General features: G+C 40.4%; 1 protein-coding gene across 6 annotated transcripts in view; it reads left to right on the top strand.

The window, feature by feature from the left end:
• Positions 1–16,472, top strand: part of fgfrl1a (fibroblast growth factor receptor like 1a) — a 335,558-nt gene that overhangs the window by 301,764 nt on the left and 17,322 nt on the right. For 5 of the 6 annotated variants that reach the window (XM_072256632.1, XM_072256635.1, XM_072256634.1 and 2 more), the window contains 2 exons: positions 1,436–1,720; positions 13,105–13,458. In XM_072256632.1, coding sequence (XP_072112733.1) covers positions 1,436–1,720; positions 13,105–13,458 — 639 coding nt within the window. The remainder of the gene's footprint in view (positions 1–1,435; positions 1,721–13,104; positions 13,459–16,472) is intronic. The other variant, XM_072256636.1, reaches the window with a different exon arrangement.

Here is a 16,472-nt window from a genome sequence, read left to right as displayed (position 1 = left end):
CACTCCAGAGGAAACAGCCCAAGTTTGTTCAACCACTCCTAAAGGCAGAAGTCCTCTAATCCAGACGGCATCTCAGCACCCTCTCCAAAACCTCCACATCCTTTCTACAATGTGGTCTCCAGAATTGAATGCAATACTCCAGGTGTAGCCTAACTAGAGTTTTATAAAGTTGGTACACTTGACCTCAGTTCCTCAACTAATAAAGGCAAGCATGCCATCTGCCTTCTGTACTACCCTATCAACTTCTGTAGCCACTTTCTGGGAACTATAGATTGACCCCCCCCCCAGATCCCTCTGCACATCGGCACTGTTAACACTATTGCTAATAACAGTGCACTGTCTCAGTCTGGTGTACCAAGTTAATTGACTGTTAATCCAAAAGTATTTCAGAACCCACTTAAGCAGCTGGGGGACTTAAATTTAGATAATTATTTTTATTAGTCTACATTCAAGAAGAACACTAACAAGGATGGAATTTATCCTCCCTCACTTGCCTTGCCGTGAGTTGCTGATGCTGAACGTATATTTGCCAGTCTCCCTCTGGGTAAGATCTTCCTGTAGTGTTTTGGGTAGGGAGTTCCAAGATTTAGACCCAGTGGTTATACTTACAATGGTGATATATTTACAAGTCAGGGCTGTGTGTAACTTGGAGGCAAACCCACGCTGGTGATAATCCCATGCACCTGCTGCCCCTTGAACCTCTAGTTGGTTGAGGCCAAGAGATTGCAAGGTGCTGACAAAGATGTCATTTTACAGATTGTTTTCTAAAATGAACAATGCACAGAATTTAATGCGCATTGAAAGGTTAACGAATATGAGGCAGAGTGTGGTGATCAAGAAACCAGGGATGATGCACACTGCATCAGTGATGGAGGGAATAAACTTCAGGATGGTGAATGGAATGTCAATCAAACAAGATGATTGATAAGTTTTATTTAGACTAATAATGGTATTACCGTTATTATTTTTGATTACTATGACGTTTAGAATTTGTAAAGACCACCTGATGCATCTGAAGCATCCACTCATGAATACCATACAGCAGAATGTTGGTTAAAAGATTTTTAGTCAAATTCGCTTGGAGTCATTATTTAATTGATTACAGCTAAAGAGAAGCCTAATAATTATATGTAGGGAAAACAAGAATTTATTGGTTCATTGAGATGAAACTGTGTGGAGGACAATTAGTCTATTTCTGTGGAGTAAAATTCAATATAACTGATGAAGTATTTTTATCTGAACTCATTAACCATTTCATAGGATGACTCTTCTAACTCTTTGGCCCAACAGGCTCTGAAAGATCTTCAGATGGAAATTAAGTTCTACAAAACAGACCTTCCTGTTTTGAGCGAGCAGCGTGCAGCGTTTGTTTTGCTTTAGGCGACTGTACGTTTACTCCACAGGGTTGTAACCGTTTTTTTTTGGTAATTTATAGTCAGGCCCCGGTTCACGCAGCCCACCAAAATGCGCCGCAGGGTGATAGCCCGTCCCGTGGGCAGCTCAATCCGACTCAAGTGTGCTGCCAGTGGCTATCCCCAGCCCGATATCACCTGGCTGAAGGACAACAGGCCTCTCACGCCTCAGGATCTGGGAGACACCAAGAAAAAGAAGTGGACTTTAACTCTGAAAAGCCTAAGGCCGGGAGACAGTGGGAAGTACACGTGCCGTGTCTATAGCAGAGCAGGCGAGATAAATGCGACGTACAAAGTTGAAGTGATCCGTAAGTACTGCACTGCCTTTAAGAAGGGATTAAAATAATGGTCTATTTTAAGACAGTTGCAAGCAGGCCTTCTGTTTACAATGAGAAACACATGGCCAAATGTGTACTCTGCTCTGAAAGAATCAAACCTGTAGATCATTCCACATCTGCAAGTGATAAGACCGGGCAGCTGTGTGCAGATGTTAAATGTGTTTTCATTCTAAACACAGGAGCAGAGATCCAGAACTTGAATCAGGCCTCATCTCACTGTCAGATGTGGTGGCTTTAGTTCTAAAATCTGAATCAGGCCAAAGCAAGCGAAAATAAACAAATCAGTTTTGAATCTTGTTCAACATTAAAAATGGATATTTATTCTTAATATTTTACTGTTGGCCCATATACTTCACTCATATTCTTCGCTTTTCCTAAAAGAAATTCCAGTCATTTTCATTCAGTACTTAACTACAAAGCACCTGATTTTCAGACTGATTAAAGGTTGATTCAATTTGGTTCTCCTTTCCTTCAGGCTAGACAACTCCAGCCAGGTGAATACCAGACTCAGTTGGAGTGTACTGAAAAGTTCTTTGCTCTTGCAGATATTTGGATTTTTTTTAACTTAATTTTCATTTCCAGAATTAGAGTGTCACGGGTTAGGTCAGTATTTCTTGCTCATTTCTTATTGCCTCATGACTTTAGTGGAGTATTAAGTCATTGCAGAGAATAACTAGAAGTTAATTACATTGCACTGGATCTGTGGTCACCCATAGTCCAAAGTGGGTAAAGGTGGCAGGTTCCTCCTAATTAGGGGCATTTGTGAACCAACTTAAAATGCCTTTTGAATTGAGTTTGATTCAACTACCTGAATTTAATTTTACAAGCAACCACGGTGGAATTTGAACTCGCCTCATTGGAACAAGAGGTAGGCTCTGGCTAATTCTCCAGTGCTTTTCTAACCAAGCACCTTAACCAGTACTCCACAGGAGAATTGTCATGAATCCCACCAGCTTGGAAACACGTCACTGTGCTTTCATTGCTTCTGGGGTTAAATTCTGGAAATCCCTGCCCAACAGCTCTGAGGGATTACTTGCCACAGTCGACAACAGTTCACCAGCACTTTCTCAAGAGCAGTTAGCAGTGAGAAATGTGCTGGCCTTCACGGTACCATTTACATCCAATATAAAATTAGCCAGTGTACAGATTAAAATGGTGGCATGCTATGCTTGATGTTCTCTCTCCCAGTTTATCCATGTATTTATCTAGCCATCCATCCATCCACCCACTGATTGAAATTAAGCACAGCCCTTCGAGCCACGCCGCCCAGCAGTTTCTGATTTGACCCTAGCCTAATCATGGGGCAATATACAATGACCAATTAGTCTACCAACCAGTACATTTTTGGACTGTGGCAGGAAACCGAGCACCTGGCGGAAACCCACATGGTCACGGGGAGAACGTACAGGCAGTGGTGGGAACTGACCCTGCCAGCTGTTAGACCATGGTGACAAGAACTTGTACACAACGGCTCTTTTTTACTTCTTTCACATTCACCCTTTTAAACCAGAATCGAAGTACAAATGCACGTGCAGTGGCAGTCCTCTCTCACCTCAGTCAAGTAGCCATATATATCAAACATCTAGCAAGAAGGAACTTCAACCCTCTGTTTCATGAAACCACTATAATCAAACCCAACCTCCCTCCACGAGCTGGTATCTAGTAGACCCTGCAGGATGCCAATAAGGAATCCTTTGCTGTTATTCTTTTAATTTTCAGAAGCTAGTTATTCATTTTTATGTAAATGATTTGGTTATTCATTATCTAAATAATGATTTGGATGGCAATGCACAAGGATTGAGACAGAGTAGATGTGGAAAGGTTGTTTCCCTTGGTGGGTGAGTCCAGGACAAGAGGCCATAGTCTTAGAATTAGAGGGTACCCAGTTAAAACAGAGATGAGGAGAAATTTTTTTTAGCCAGAGGGTCATAGATTTGTGGAATTCGTTGCCACATACAGCTGTGGAGGCCCGATCATTGAGGGAGTTTAAGGAGGAGATTGACAGGTATTTAATTAGTCAGGGTATCAAGGGATATGGAGAAAAAGCCAGAAATTGGAACTAGATGGGTGAATAGTTTAGCTCATGGGGGAGCTGTGGAGCAGACTCGATGGGCCAAATGGCCTACTTCTGCTCCTTTGTCTTGTGATCTTGTGATTGATTTGGTTTGTCGATGACAAAAAAAAATTAGGAATCTTGTTGATAGTGAAAAAGGTCATTGTAGATTACAAGGGGATCTTGATGAATGGAACAGAGGTCCTAGCAGTACAAGTGAATAATTCATTGAAAGTGGCATTACTGCCTTTTCAGGGTGGTCTGGAAGATACTTAGCAAGTTGGCGTTCATCAGTTAGGGTATTGACTATCAGAATTGGGACATTATGTTAGATTTGTATAAGGTGTTGGCGAGGCCATGCTTGGAATAATGTGTACAGTTTTGGTTACCCTGTTATACGAAAAATGTGGCTAAACTGGAAAAAGTGCATAAAGTACTCATGAGGATGTTGGCATAAGCAAAGGGCCTGAGTTATAGGGAGAGGTTGATCAGGCTAGGTCTTTCTTCCTTGGGTGACCTTACAGAAATTTATAAAATTATGAGGGGCATAGATAAAGTGGATAGTAGCAGTCTTTTCCCAGGACAGGGGAGTCCTAATCTGGAGGTCATAGATTTAAGGGCCAGAGGGGAAAGAGTTAAAAAGGACTTGAAGGGTAACTTTTTCATACAGAGTGGAGAATATAAATGAGTTGCTGAGACTGGTACAATAATATAATTTAAGAGACACTTTGATGGGTACATGCAGGAGTGAGGCTCAGAGAAATATGGGTTGAACACAAGAAATTGAGTCCAACTGAGTGGGCACCATAGTTGGCATGGACATTTTTGGCCAAAGGGTCTGTATTTCTCCACTGTTTTGACTCCATGCCTCTAAGTAAGTAAAATTCTTCTTTGCTGCTAGTAGTGAGATAACCAACTAGAACTGAACACTTATTTTCTCTCTGGCCCTTGTATCTTATTAGGTTACAACACAACAGTGATTACACACCAAGACTGCTACACTGGACAAAGGATATAGGTGGTATCATACAAATTCAAGCCTTTGTCTCCAGGCAAAGAGAAATGTGAGATTTGTGCAGCAAAGTGAAGTCCAGGCAAGAAGGCCAGCCACAATCCTGTGAAATGGTGGATCAGGCTCAAGGGATCACATGCTACCAAAGTTTATGTCCATTTTGTCCCTTAGACCATCAGAAAAATCAAAATATCCAAACATAATGATAACAGAAAATTAATTTTCAAATGCATGAGATGTATTCTGTTGTTCTGTTCAGATAAAAATATCTGCAGGCTCAAGTTGCCCATGGCCTGCCTAATTGATTAGGAGCCTCATGGATGAAAAATATAGCTTTTCCTGTCCATGCTGAGTTCTTTAGTTTCATGTCTATCTTATGGAAAGTGTTATATCGATATGTTGGCGCGTAGCCAAGTGGTTAAGGCGTTCGTCTAGTGATTTGAAGGTCGCTAGTTCGAGCCTTGGCTGAGGCAGTGTGTGTGTCCTTGAGCAAGGCACTAAACCACACATTGCTCTGCGACGACACCAGTGCCAAGCTGTATGGGTCCTAATGCCCTTCCCTTGGACAACGTCGGTGGCGTGGAGAGGAGAGACTTGCAGCATGGTCTTCCATACAACCTTGCCCAGGCCTGCACCCTAGAAACCTTCCAAGGCGCAAATCCATGGTCTCATGAGACTAACGGATACCTAAATATAGATGTGGAATCTAACCAAATCCGCAGGGCATTCCAAGCAATTTGCCATCAAAAAATGAAATGGAAAGATTCCTTACTGAAACAATGCAGGAAACTTGACAGACAATATGTATTTTGTCAGTTGATGATGGAAAATAGGGAACTGTGGGCCAGATACCCTACCATCTGTTGCTGGAAAAATGCTGGAAACCATTATTAGGAAGGTAATAGCAGGATATTTAGAAAATCTTAAAACAAAGTCAACATTGTTTTGTGAAAGGGAAATCAAATTTGATCAATTTGTTGCAATAAACAGGATGGGTAAACAGGAACCAATAGGTATAGAAGGCATTCAAGAAGACATGTGATAAAGTGCCATGTAAAATATTCCCACACAAGGTGGTGTGCAGAAGGTAGGGACTAATATGTTGACGTGGATAAAAAGGTAGCTAACTAGCAGAGTTAAGATAAGGGTGTGATTTTTAGATTAGCAGTCAGTAAGTACTGAAGTGAGGCATGGATTCAATTATTATTTAAGATAGTGAGACTACAAAATATTAGTAAAATACAAAATAACACACAGGGATTTAGGATAGTAAATAGAATTTTGGCTTTTATGAAAATAGGAATGGAGTTGGGGAGTTTTCTTACATCTCTGAAAGGTACCAGTGAGGCTGCATCCGGGCTAATTTGTACAATAAGTTAATTGCTGGGATGAAGTGGTTGATGTATGAAGAAAAGTTAAGCAGATTGGGCCTGTTGGAAGCTAAAAAATTAAAGGTGACTGTAATGAAAAATCTAAGTTTTTGAGGGAGGGGGGTTATGAATGAAAGTTTTTTGAATTGGGGGCATAGTCTTTCAGAATATGGGGAACAGTTTATTCTCTCAAAGGGTCATCAGTCTTCAGAAGGCACCACCTCAAAGAGCTGTTGAAGTGGAGTCACTGATTATATTCAAGGCAATGTCGGACAGACATTTGAACTATGAGGGAGTCAAGGGACATGAGGCAATGGGGCCAAGATTGAATCAGCATGATGTTATTGGATGATGGAGAAAGCTTGGGGAGTTAAATGGTCAACTTGTGATACTTCTCATGTTCTTATGGCTAAAAGGCAACAGTCTCAATTCATATGATCTAATTTCACTTGTGTGATAATCAGTATCAGTATCATCATCAATATCCTCTCCAAAACCAGTATTCCCAACACTGAGGCTTTATGATATTCCATCTGTTTCACTGGGCAGGTCACCTCCAATGCCCAAAGCCAGACTTTCCAAACTGACACTCTATTCCAACCTATCAAAAATGTGGTTACCATGCAGAGAGGGGAAAGGTTTCAAAGATCTTCTCAAAACCTTGACAAATGTAAGATCTCCATCAGCTCCTGGGGAATCCAAAGATCACGACTTCTCAAAGTATAGAAGGAGCGCTCAGGAACGCACTAAGAACTTGGACTCTGTACATCAGGAGCACACAGTACAATTGACAGAAGGATCCCATCATCTCTCCAACCTACCCGTTCTTCTGCCACATCAAGCACACATGCCTCATGCCCCACCTTTGGCAAAATCTGCCAGTCCTATATTGACCTCACCTATTGCCTCAGAAGCAGTAGTAGCAACTTAAACTCAAAGACAAGGGAGAGCCTAAAGCAAGAGATGTGCCGAGAGTGGTCAGTGAAGTTCAGTGAACCTATGCTAAGAAGGCCAAAGCAAAAAACCTTGACTTTGGGCTCCAAGTTCCAGCAGGGAATGTGTGTGTTTTTGGAATGTGATCATGAGTCACAAGCCTGGCATTTATTTCTTCTAAAACAACAAAAAATATACAAAATGCCAGAAATAAAAGTAGAAAATGCTGGATATTCTCAGCAGGTCGGGCAGCATCTGTAGAGAGTGAAACAGTGCCGATGTTTTAGATTGTTTTCTTTTAACTTTTACTCTTTTCTGATTCCTTTCTTTCTTTTTAAATCTTTTTATTGAATAAGTATACAAAAAGATAAGCCATATAGGCACTAATACACTGTTAGAATATAATAAAATTACAGGAGATATTAATACAAAAAAAATGATACAAACAATGTAATTTAAACATAACGTACAAAGGTAGCATAATAGTATACTAATTTTTATATATATATATCAATAGAGAAAAGGAAAAAAAAAACCCAAAAAAACCACCGTGCAACTAACTAAAAGCAAAGCAAAGCAATGGGCTAACTTGAAACCAAGCAGAGTTAAAAAAAACTTAAAATCACATCCTCAATCCCGACCTCCATTAAAAACAGTAAAAAAATAACAAGAAGGGTATATAAATATGGAGCAAAAAAAGAGGAGAGAAAAAAAATTACATTAAATGAAAATATTGAGTAAAAGATCTCCAGGTCTGTTGAAATTTAAATGAGGAGTCATAAAGATTGCTTCTAATTTTCTCCAAATTCAAGCATAATATCGTCTGAGAAAACCAAAAAAAGGTAGTTGGAGCATTAAGCTCTTTCCAATGTTGTAAGATACATCTTTTCGCCATTAAAGAAAGAAATACAATCATTCTACGGGCTGAAGGAGAAAGATTACTAGAAATTTTAGGTAGTCCAAAGATAGCAGTAATAGGGTGAGGAGAGATATCTATATTCAATACCTTGGAGATAATATTAAAAATGTCTCTCCAAAAAGTTTCCAGAGTAGGACAAGACCAAAACATATGAGTTAAAGAGGCTATCTGCCCCGGACATCTATCACAAAAAGGATTAATATGAGAATAAAAGCGAGCTAATTTATCTTTGGACATATGTGCTCTATGAACAACTTTAAATTGAATTAGGGAATGTTTGGAACAGATAGAGGAAGTATTGACTAATAGTAAAATCTGCCCCCAGTCATCCACGGGAATGATAAACCCCAATTCCTGTTCCCAATCTACCCTAATTTTATCAAATGGAGCTTTCCTAAGTTTCATAATAATATTATAAATCATAGCCGATGCACCTTTCTGACATGGATTAAGGTTAATTATAGTATCTAAAATGTATGTAGGAGGAAGCATTGGAAAGGAAGAAAGTATAGTACCTAGGAAATCTCTAACTTGTAGATATCTAAAAAAATGTATTCTTGATAAATTATATTTATTAGATAATTTCAAAAGACATAAGGGAACCATCTAAAAATAAATCCAAAAACTGTGAAATACCCTTAGTCTTCCAAATTTGAAAAGCACGATCCGTAAAAGAGGGAGGAAAAAATATGTTACCTAAAATAGGAATCGCTAGCCCAAATTGGTTAAGTTCAAAAAATTTTCTAAATTGAAACCAAGTACGTAAGGTATATTTAACTATCGGGTTAGACACCTGTTTAAGGCGTTTCAACACCTGTTTAAGGCGTTTCACTGATTCCTTTTAAGAAGATGATTAAAGATTACGTCATTTTTTACATGTACATCGAACCATACACTGAAATGCATTGTTTGTGTGAACAACCAACACAGCCCAACGATGTGCAGTGGTCAATCCTCAAGTGTTGCCACACATTCCGGTGACAACATAGTATGCCCACAATTTACTAACCTTAACCGGTAAGGCTTTTGGAATATGAGAGGAAACCAGAGCTCCCAGAAAAAACTCGCATGGTCATGGGGAGAGCATAGACGCTCCTTACAGACGGCAGCAGGAACTAAATCCCAATCTTCCGATCATGGATGCTGTAAAACGTTGTGCTCACCACTACGCTACCACATCACCCATTTGAACCTTTTCTATCACTGCCTTCCTACAGTGCCTTTACCTAGAGAGGTCCTGAGTTTTCACGCAGTGGCAGAAGATGAACATACGAACATAAAAAAGTAAATTACTTTCCTTCATTAAGGAAGTGTGTGTGTGTGTGTGTGTGTGTGTGTGTGTGTGTGTGTTGTCGTCGTCCTCCCTGAGAATGCATTAAACAAGATTTATCCATAGTTTTTTCCATATTTATAATTGGCCACGCACATTCACCAATATTGGAAATTTGTTTCCTGATTGTTCCCTTAGTGAGGTAGTACATTAAGGCAGAATTGCTGGAACTTACTGGTGTCAACATACAATTATCCAGCGCAAAACTTATCCACAGTAACAACTGTACACTTTCAGTTAAACTCTTGCCACTGCCATAAAGACGTTCTGAGCTGTCCATTGTTAATGCAATCCAATAGGGAATTGAGGTTTTGGAATTTAAGCATTGATGAGGTCACTGCACAACGTACACAAAATGCTGGAGGAACTCCATAAGTCGTGTAGCATCTATGGAGGGGAGTAAACAGTCAACCTTTCAGGTTGAGAATTTTCATCAGGACTGGAAAGGAAGGGGGAAGAAGCCAAAATAAGGTGGTGTATTGGGGGGGGAGTACAAGTTGGCAGGTGATGGGTGAGGGGGAAGGTGGGTGGGGGAGGGTGGATGATGTGAGAAGCTGGGAGGTGATAGGTAGATGCAGAGGGCTGATGAAGGAGGAATATGATAGGAGAGGACAATGGAGTAAAAGAGAAAGAGTTGGGGAACCAGAGGGAGGTGATGGGCAAGTGAGAAGAAGAGAAGTGGGCTACCAGAATGGAAGAAATCACACCAGAAAGAACAGTTGGTGGTGGAATAGGGGATTACCAGAAGTTAGAGAAATCCATGTTCATACCATCAGGATGGGGCCTACCCAGATGGAATATGAGGTGTCCCTTCTTCAGTTTGCATTTGTCCTTATTGTGATAGTAGAAGAGACCATGTTGATGAGAGAATGGGAATTGAATTGAAATGGGTAGCCACCAGGAGATCCTGTCTTTTGTGGCAGGTGCAGCAAAGGTGCTCGACAAAGCGGTCTCCCAAACGGCGTCAGGTCTCACGATGTAGTGGAGGTCGCTCCAGGAGCATTGGATACAGCTGATGACGCTGACAGACTCACAGGCGACGTGCCACCTCACCTGGAAGGACTGTTTAAGGCCATGAATGGTGGTGGGGGAGGAGATGTTTAGGCAGTTGTCACGCTTGTAGGGGGATATATGAGTGGGACCATTGTACCCTTTACGTTGCAGTTACCTCACTGCAGATGGAAAATACATAAAGCAGAATGGAAATAACAACAAATACGTGATAGTCAGATAGTACAGACCCATTTTGGTCTACTCTGCCTCATTAGTGCATCTGCATGGAACCCAGAGTCACTGGGGAGGAACCTGGTTTGTTGCGACATGTGCCAGAAGATTGAACTGTGTAGAGCTAACATCCAAGAGAACCTTATATAAAGTAGCCATATGTCTCTGCCTTTGTGGATAATCCTTTGGCTAAATTTGACCTTCTGTACTTTACATTTATTATCAAGGTATGCTTACAGTATACAAACTTGAGATTCATCATCTTGCAGGCAGCCACAAAACAAAGAAGCCAATGTCCACCAGATCCAACATGATTATTTAATGTATCAAACAGCGGTGAGGCTTCAATTACTTTTCCATAAGAAAGCAATCAGAAAGTTTAATTTTCTGTGGTGTTGAATTAGTTAATGTCTATAGCCATTTGAAAGTTTCTCGACTGAGGCCATTGACTTCCATATTTGTGTATTTGAACAGGGTACAAAGGAAATATACATTCTATTACTGGAGAGATTAAACATCAATCCTCACCCTGAGGAAAAGCTAATGATTGCTGCCAATCCTGCTCCACTTCCTTCCACATAAACAACTGCCAACAAAGTACTTTCAAACATAGGCGTTCAACAAGTTTTCATTTAAACTGTCTGATTACAGCTAACAACCCATGAAATTAAAGAGGTTTTGCCAAAATATCTGATGTGCCATAGAGATCGTGCTTCTTGAGCTTAGCAGGTAACCAATTAATCGTGAAAAAATATCATTGCACTAAACAAGCTATACAAATTTAAAAAAAATTAATTGCCCTGACTCCTTTACTCTTCAATAATATTGTTAGTGGTTGAGTCAATCAAAATGTTTTCAGTTGATTTATGCATTCAGTGGAATGTATGTATTGTCTGGTACAACAGGTATAGAACATAGAACAGTACAGGCTTTTCAGCTCATCATGTTGTGCGGATCACTTAAGCTACTCTAAAATTGATCTAACCCTTCCCTCTCACTTAGCCCTCCATTTTGCTTTCATCGATGTGTCTATCTAAAAGTCTCTTAAGTGACCCTAGTGTATCTCCCTCTACCATTACCCCTGGCCGGGCGTTCTATGCACCTATCATTCGCTGTGTAAAAAACTTAAAAACATAAATTTCAGAGGGCTTTTAAGGGGCTAGTACATTGTTTTTCATCTGAAGAGGCTTTTAGGCAGGACTAATTTAGGATGGAAAATATCCTTCTCTGGAGGACACAATTGGACTGGATAAAGTTTTACAAACATCTAGCAGTGTCATGATCGCTATAGCTGGCTGAAACTTTAGTCTAGGTTCAGCTGGTTGAACTTAACCTTTGCTGGTAACATGCTGAGACTCAAATTCATGTGCAAATCAACAGTTCAGACCTCTGGATGCTAATCTGATAAATTACCTACAGTGCTGCCATGCACCATCTATCTCCAAGAACAGTGAAATGCATTTGTAGTTTCTAAAATTTTTTGTTTACCACTACCAAAGAACCTGACCTGACTGTGGACAGTCTGATTTCAGCCCAAGTCTGGGTACTTAGAATATAATCTGTACTAAACTTGATGACATTTGCCATTGCTGCTCCACTTTGGACACAGATATGCAAACCCATGGTCTCGTACTCTCTCCATGGGCAAATATCACTGTCTGGCCAAGATGCATTAGAGACCGATAACCAAGGCAGACCGCATTTCCTCACTTACACTAGGGCCACACCGTGTTGAATGACACCCAGTCAAACATAAATCAGTACCTGATATTGACCCTCCTGCCCCAGCTCACGCATCCTATCCACTCCCTGGCTGGGTCTCTGAATAGGCAGGCTCTGAATCCATCTGAGCCAGGCCAACACAAGCCCAAACTTTTTCAGCAAAATGTACAGCAACACACACAAAATGCTGGAGGAACTGAGCAGGCCAGGCAGCATCTATGGAGGGGTGTAAACAGTTGACATTTTGGGCCGGGATGCTTTAGGCTGTACACCAGCCTGAAGCTGACTTATAGCCAGGTACTGTCAGGCAGGTCAGGTAGTGTGGATATGCAATGAGGTTCCTGAATCTCATTCTAAGCCAGCTGTAGACACAATGAGATTCAATGATCAACAAGATAGCATGGTAGCATAACCGTTATCATAATGCTGTTGGAGCACCAGCAATCAGCGATTGGCGTTCAACTCCCGTTGCCATCTATATGGAGTTTGTATGTTCTCCTTGTGACCTTCTGGGTTTCCTCTTGGTGCTTTGGTTTCCACCCACATTCCAAAGACGCCAGCATTATGGTTAGTAAATTGAGAGCATACTATGTTGCCACTGGAAGCATGGTGACCCCAGCAGATATTCGGATTGTGTTGCTCATTGATGCAAATGCCGTACGTCACTTCATGTTTTGATCTACATTTGGTAATTAAGGTTAATCTTTTATCGTTCCTTTTATTGTGCCTTTGTATACCAGTGTTTTTGCAGCCAAGTGACACTAACGATGCATCACTTCTGTCGTCTGCAGAGACCACCAGGTCCAAACCCATCCTGACCGGAACCCACCCCGTAAATACCACAGTCGATTACGGAGGCACAACCTCCTTCCAGTGCAAGGTGCGCAGCGATGTCAAGCCTGTAATTCAGTGGCTCAAGAGAGTGGAGTATGGGAACGAGAACAAGTACAACTCCACCATTGATGTCGGCGGGCAGAGGTTTGTCGTACTGCCAACTGGTGAGGTGTGGTCACGGCCGGACGGCTCTTACTTAAACAAGCTGATGATCTCCAGAGCAAAGGAGGAGGACGCTGGGATGTACATCTGCTTAGGAGCAAACACCATGGGATACAGCTTCAGGAGTGCCTTCCTCACAGTGCTGCCAGGTACACCAGTTCCTTTACTTCATATATACAAGAGATCTGCAGCTGCTGGAAATCTTGGGTAATACACATAAAATGCTGGCACAATTCGGCAAGTTATGAATGGGAATAAACAGTCGAAATTCTGGGCTGAGACCCTTCAACAGGACTGGAAAGGAAGGGGACAGAAGCTAGCATAAAACTGTGGGGGGGAGGGGGGAGGGGAAGGAGTACTAGGTGATAGGTGAGACAGATGAGGAGAAAGGTGTGTGGGTGGGGGAGAAAGGATTACGTGAGAAACTGATAGGTGATGGGTGAGACCAGTTGAGGGGGAAAGATGGGTAGGAGGGGGAGGGGGGATTCTGTGGGAAGCTGGGAGGTGATAGGGTGGAAGAGGCAGAGGGCTGAAGAAGAAGGAATCTGATAGAGCGGACAGTGGAGTGAAGGGAAACTGGCGGGAGGTGATGAGCAGGGTATTAGACTTTAATCTTATCTTTACTGCTTTCTGGTATTAGTGGCAGAGATCGTGAAACTTTCAAGCATCCAGCTGGGAACCGCGAGAATTAAAGCAATACAGTGCCATAAATGGTGTGGACAAACATTTCACTCCTCAAAGTTGTTGATGGTTGATAACTCCGTCTCTGGTGTAAAAGTGTCATTAGCTGGGAGCATTAATACAGTTGCAAAGATGCCAATAGCTGGTAACTCTGTTACTGTTACAGAGGTGCCTTTAGTTGGGAGCCGGTAATTGGCAATTAGTTTATTATATTGTAGAGGTACAGTGAAAAGCTTATGTTCTGTGCGATCAGACAGATTATCCCATACATAAGTACATCAGGGTTGTACAAAATGGAAGAAGGGCGTGCAGAATATCATGTTACAACATCGGTTAGAGTGATGCCTCTGGTTAGTAACTCTAATAATTGTTCCCAACATGGTGTCTACGGACCCCTTGGTTAATGGCATAAGAAAAGTTGGGGACCCCTGTAAGAATACTTCACTTTCCGGGTGGATGCAGGATGAATGCCTATTTTTCTGGCTTCCATGACGAGAAGCATGAGTCACAGTCTCAAAACAAAGTATTGGCCAGAGAAGACAGAGATGAATTGAAATTTCTTTGGCATTCTCAATCCAAGAGAACTGAGCTAAGTGGCTGAGTATATTGAAAAAAGAGATTGATAAATTCATAGATATTAAGAAAATCATGGGAACAGGGTTAGTGGAGAGGGATGACACTAATGAAGTACAGTACTATGCCTAAGTCTCAGGCGCCCTAGATTTTTTATATGGTTTCAGATGGTGTGGCCTCCCAGAGCCCTGATGTCAACATCATCAAGGCTGTCTGGGATTACTTGGAGAGACAGAAGTAAGCAAGACAGCCAAAGTCAGCAGAAGAACTGTGGCAAGTTCTCCACGATGTTTGGAACAACCTACCAGCCGACTTTCTTATAAAACTGCACAATAGTGTACCAAAGAGAAATTATGCAGCTTAAAGGGCAAAGGATGGTCACACCAAATATTGATTTGGTTTAGATTTTTACAGTTTACTCCCTTACAGTAATTTTTTTGATATTTATAAACTTACTATTTCATTATTGTTGAAAGCATCTTTGCTTTACAGAAATTTTTTTCTATGTGCCCAAGTCTTTTGCACAGTACTGTAAAAAGATCAGGCATGACTTAAATAAATAGGGAAGATTGTCCAAGGGCAGAAGTGTGCTACTTCTGCTCCAATTTCCTTTCAATATTTTTATTAATTTATATATATGTAAGAATACAGAGTACAGGAAAAAAATACAAACGTTTGTATATATATATGTCAATACATTAAACTAAATCGCATGTAAAGCCTCCTTACCCTATATTCATGAGAGTCAATTAGTTTGTAACATTGAGAAATAATAATTTAATTATATGGAAAAAATCTCACCCACTGCAGACCGAAGCTGATTAGTAGAAAAAAGAAGAAAAAAGATTTAGTGATCATCTGTGCTTTAACAACAAATCAAAGATTTTGAAAATAATTCAGAGAAGGTCCCAACAATGTTTGAAAGTCTTGATTAGATTCAAAGATTGAACATCGAATCGTCTCTAAATTTAAACATGACATCTCATCACATAACCATTGGGCGTGAATAGGAGGGGCCACACCTTTCCATTTAAGCAAAAGCGTCCTTCTGGCCATAAGAGACATAAAAGCCAAAATGTGCAAATCAGATGGCTCCAAAATAATATCCTTTCCTCCAACAATACCAAATAAAGCAGTCAAAGGATTAGGCTTGAAATTTACTTTAAAAAGTATCCAACAGGTTTGAAATACTTCTTTCCAATATTTTCCAAGACTCAGACATGTCCAAAATATATGAATGAGTGAAGCTTCTCCATTATTACATTTATCACAATATGGAGATATATCTAAATAAAAATGAGACAACTTATCCTTAGTCATATGGCCCCTATGGACCACTTTAAATTGAAGGAGTGAGTGACAGGCACATAACGATGAAGTGTTGACCAATTTAAAAATTTGATTCCAAGTTTCCTCAGAAATTGAATTCTCTAAATCTTGTTCCCAAAGATTTTTAATTTTATCTAAAGGAACACTTCTCATTCCCAACAGCATATTATAAATATTAGATATAGATCCATTATAAAAAGTTTTCAGGTTAAAGATTACATCTAGTAGATTCTTATCAGGACTTTTAGGAAATGTACTTGTTTGAGACTGTAAAAATTCTCTTATTTGTAGATATCGAAAAAAATGCGAATATATTTAGTTGACAATTGTTCAAACGAAAAAAGACTTTCCTCTACAAACAAGTCCTGAAAGCATTTAATACCTAATCTATCCCATTCTTTAAAAGTCACATCAATCATAGAGGGTTTAAAAAAATAATTAGAAAAAATGGGACTCAAAAGAGAAAATCTCAATAAGCCAAAATATTTTTGGAATTGTATCCAAATCCTCATAGTGTGTTTAACTACCAGATTATCAGCTAATTTACTCAAAGACAAAGGAAGTGAGGATCCAAGAAGAG

Source organism: Mobula birostris, chromosome 4 (assembly GCF_030028105.1).
Source record: "Mobula birostris isolate sMobBir1 chromosome 4, sMobBir1.hap1, whole genome shotgun sequence".
In the NCBI taxonomy this organism is placed as follows: Eukaryota; Metazoa; Chordata; class Chondrichthyes; order Myliobatiformes; family Myliobatidae; genus Mobula; species Mobula birostris.
This window is presented reverse-complemented; position numbering and strand designations above follow the sequence as displayed.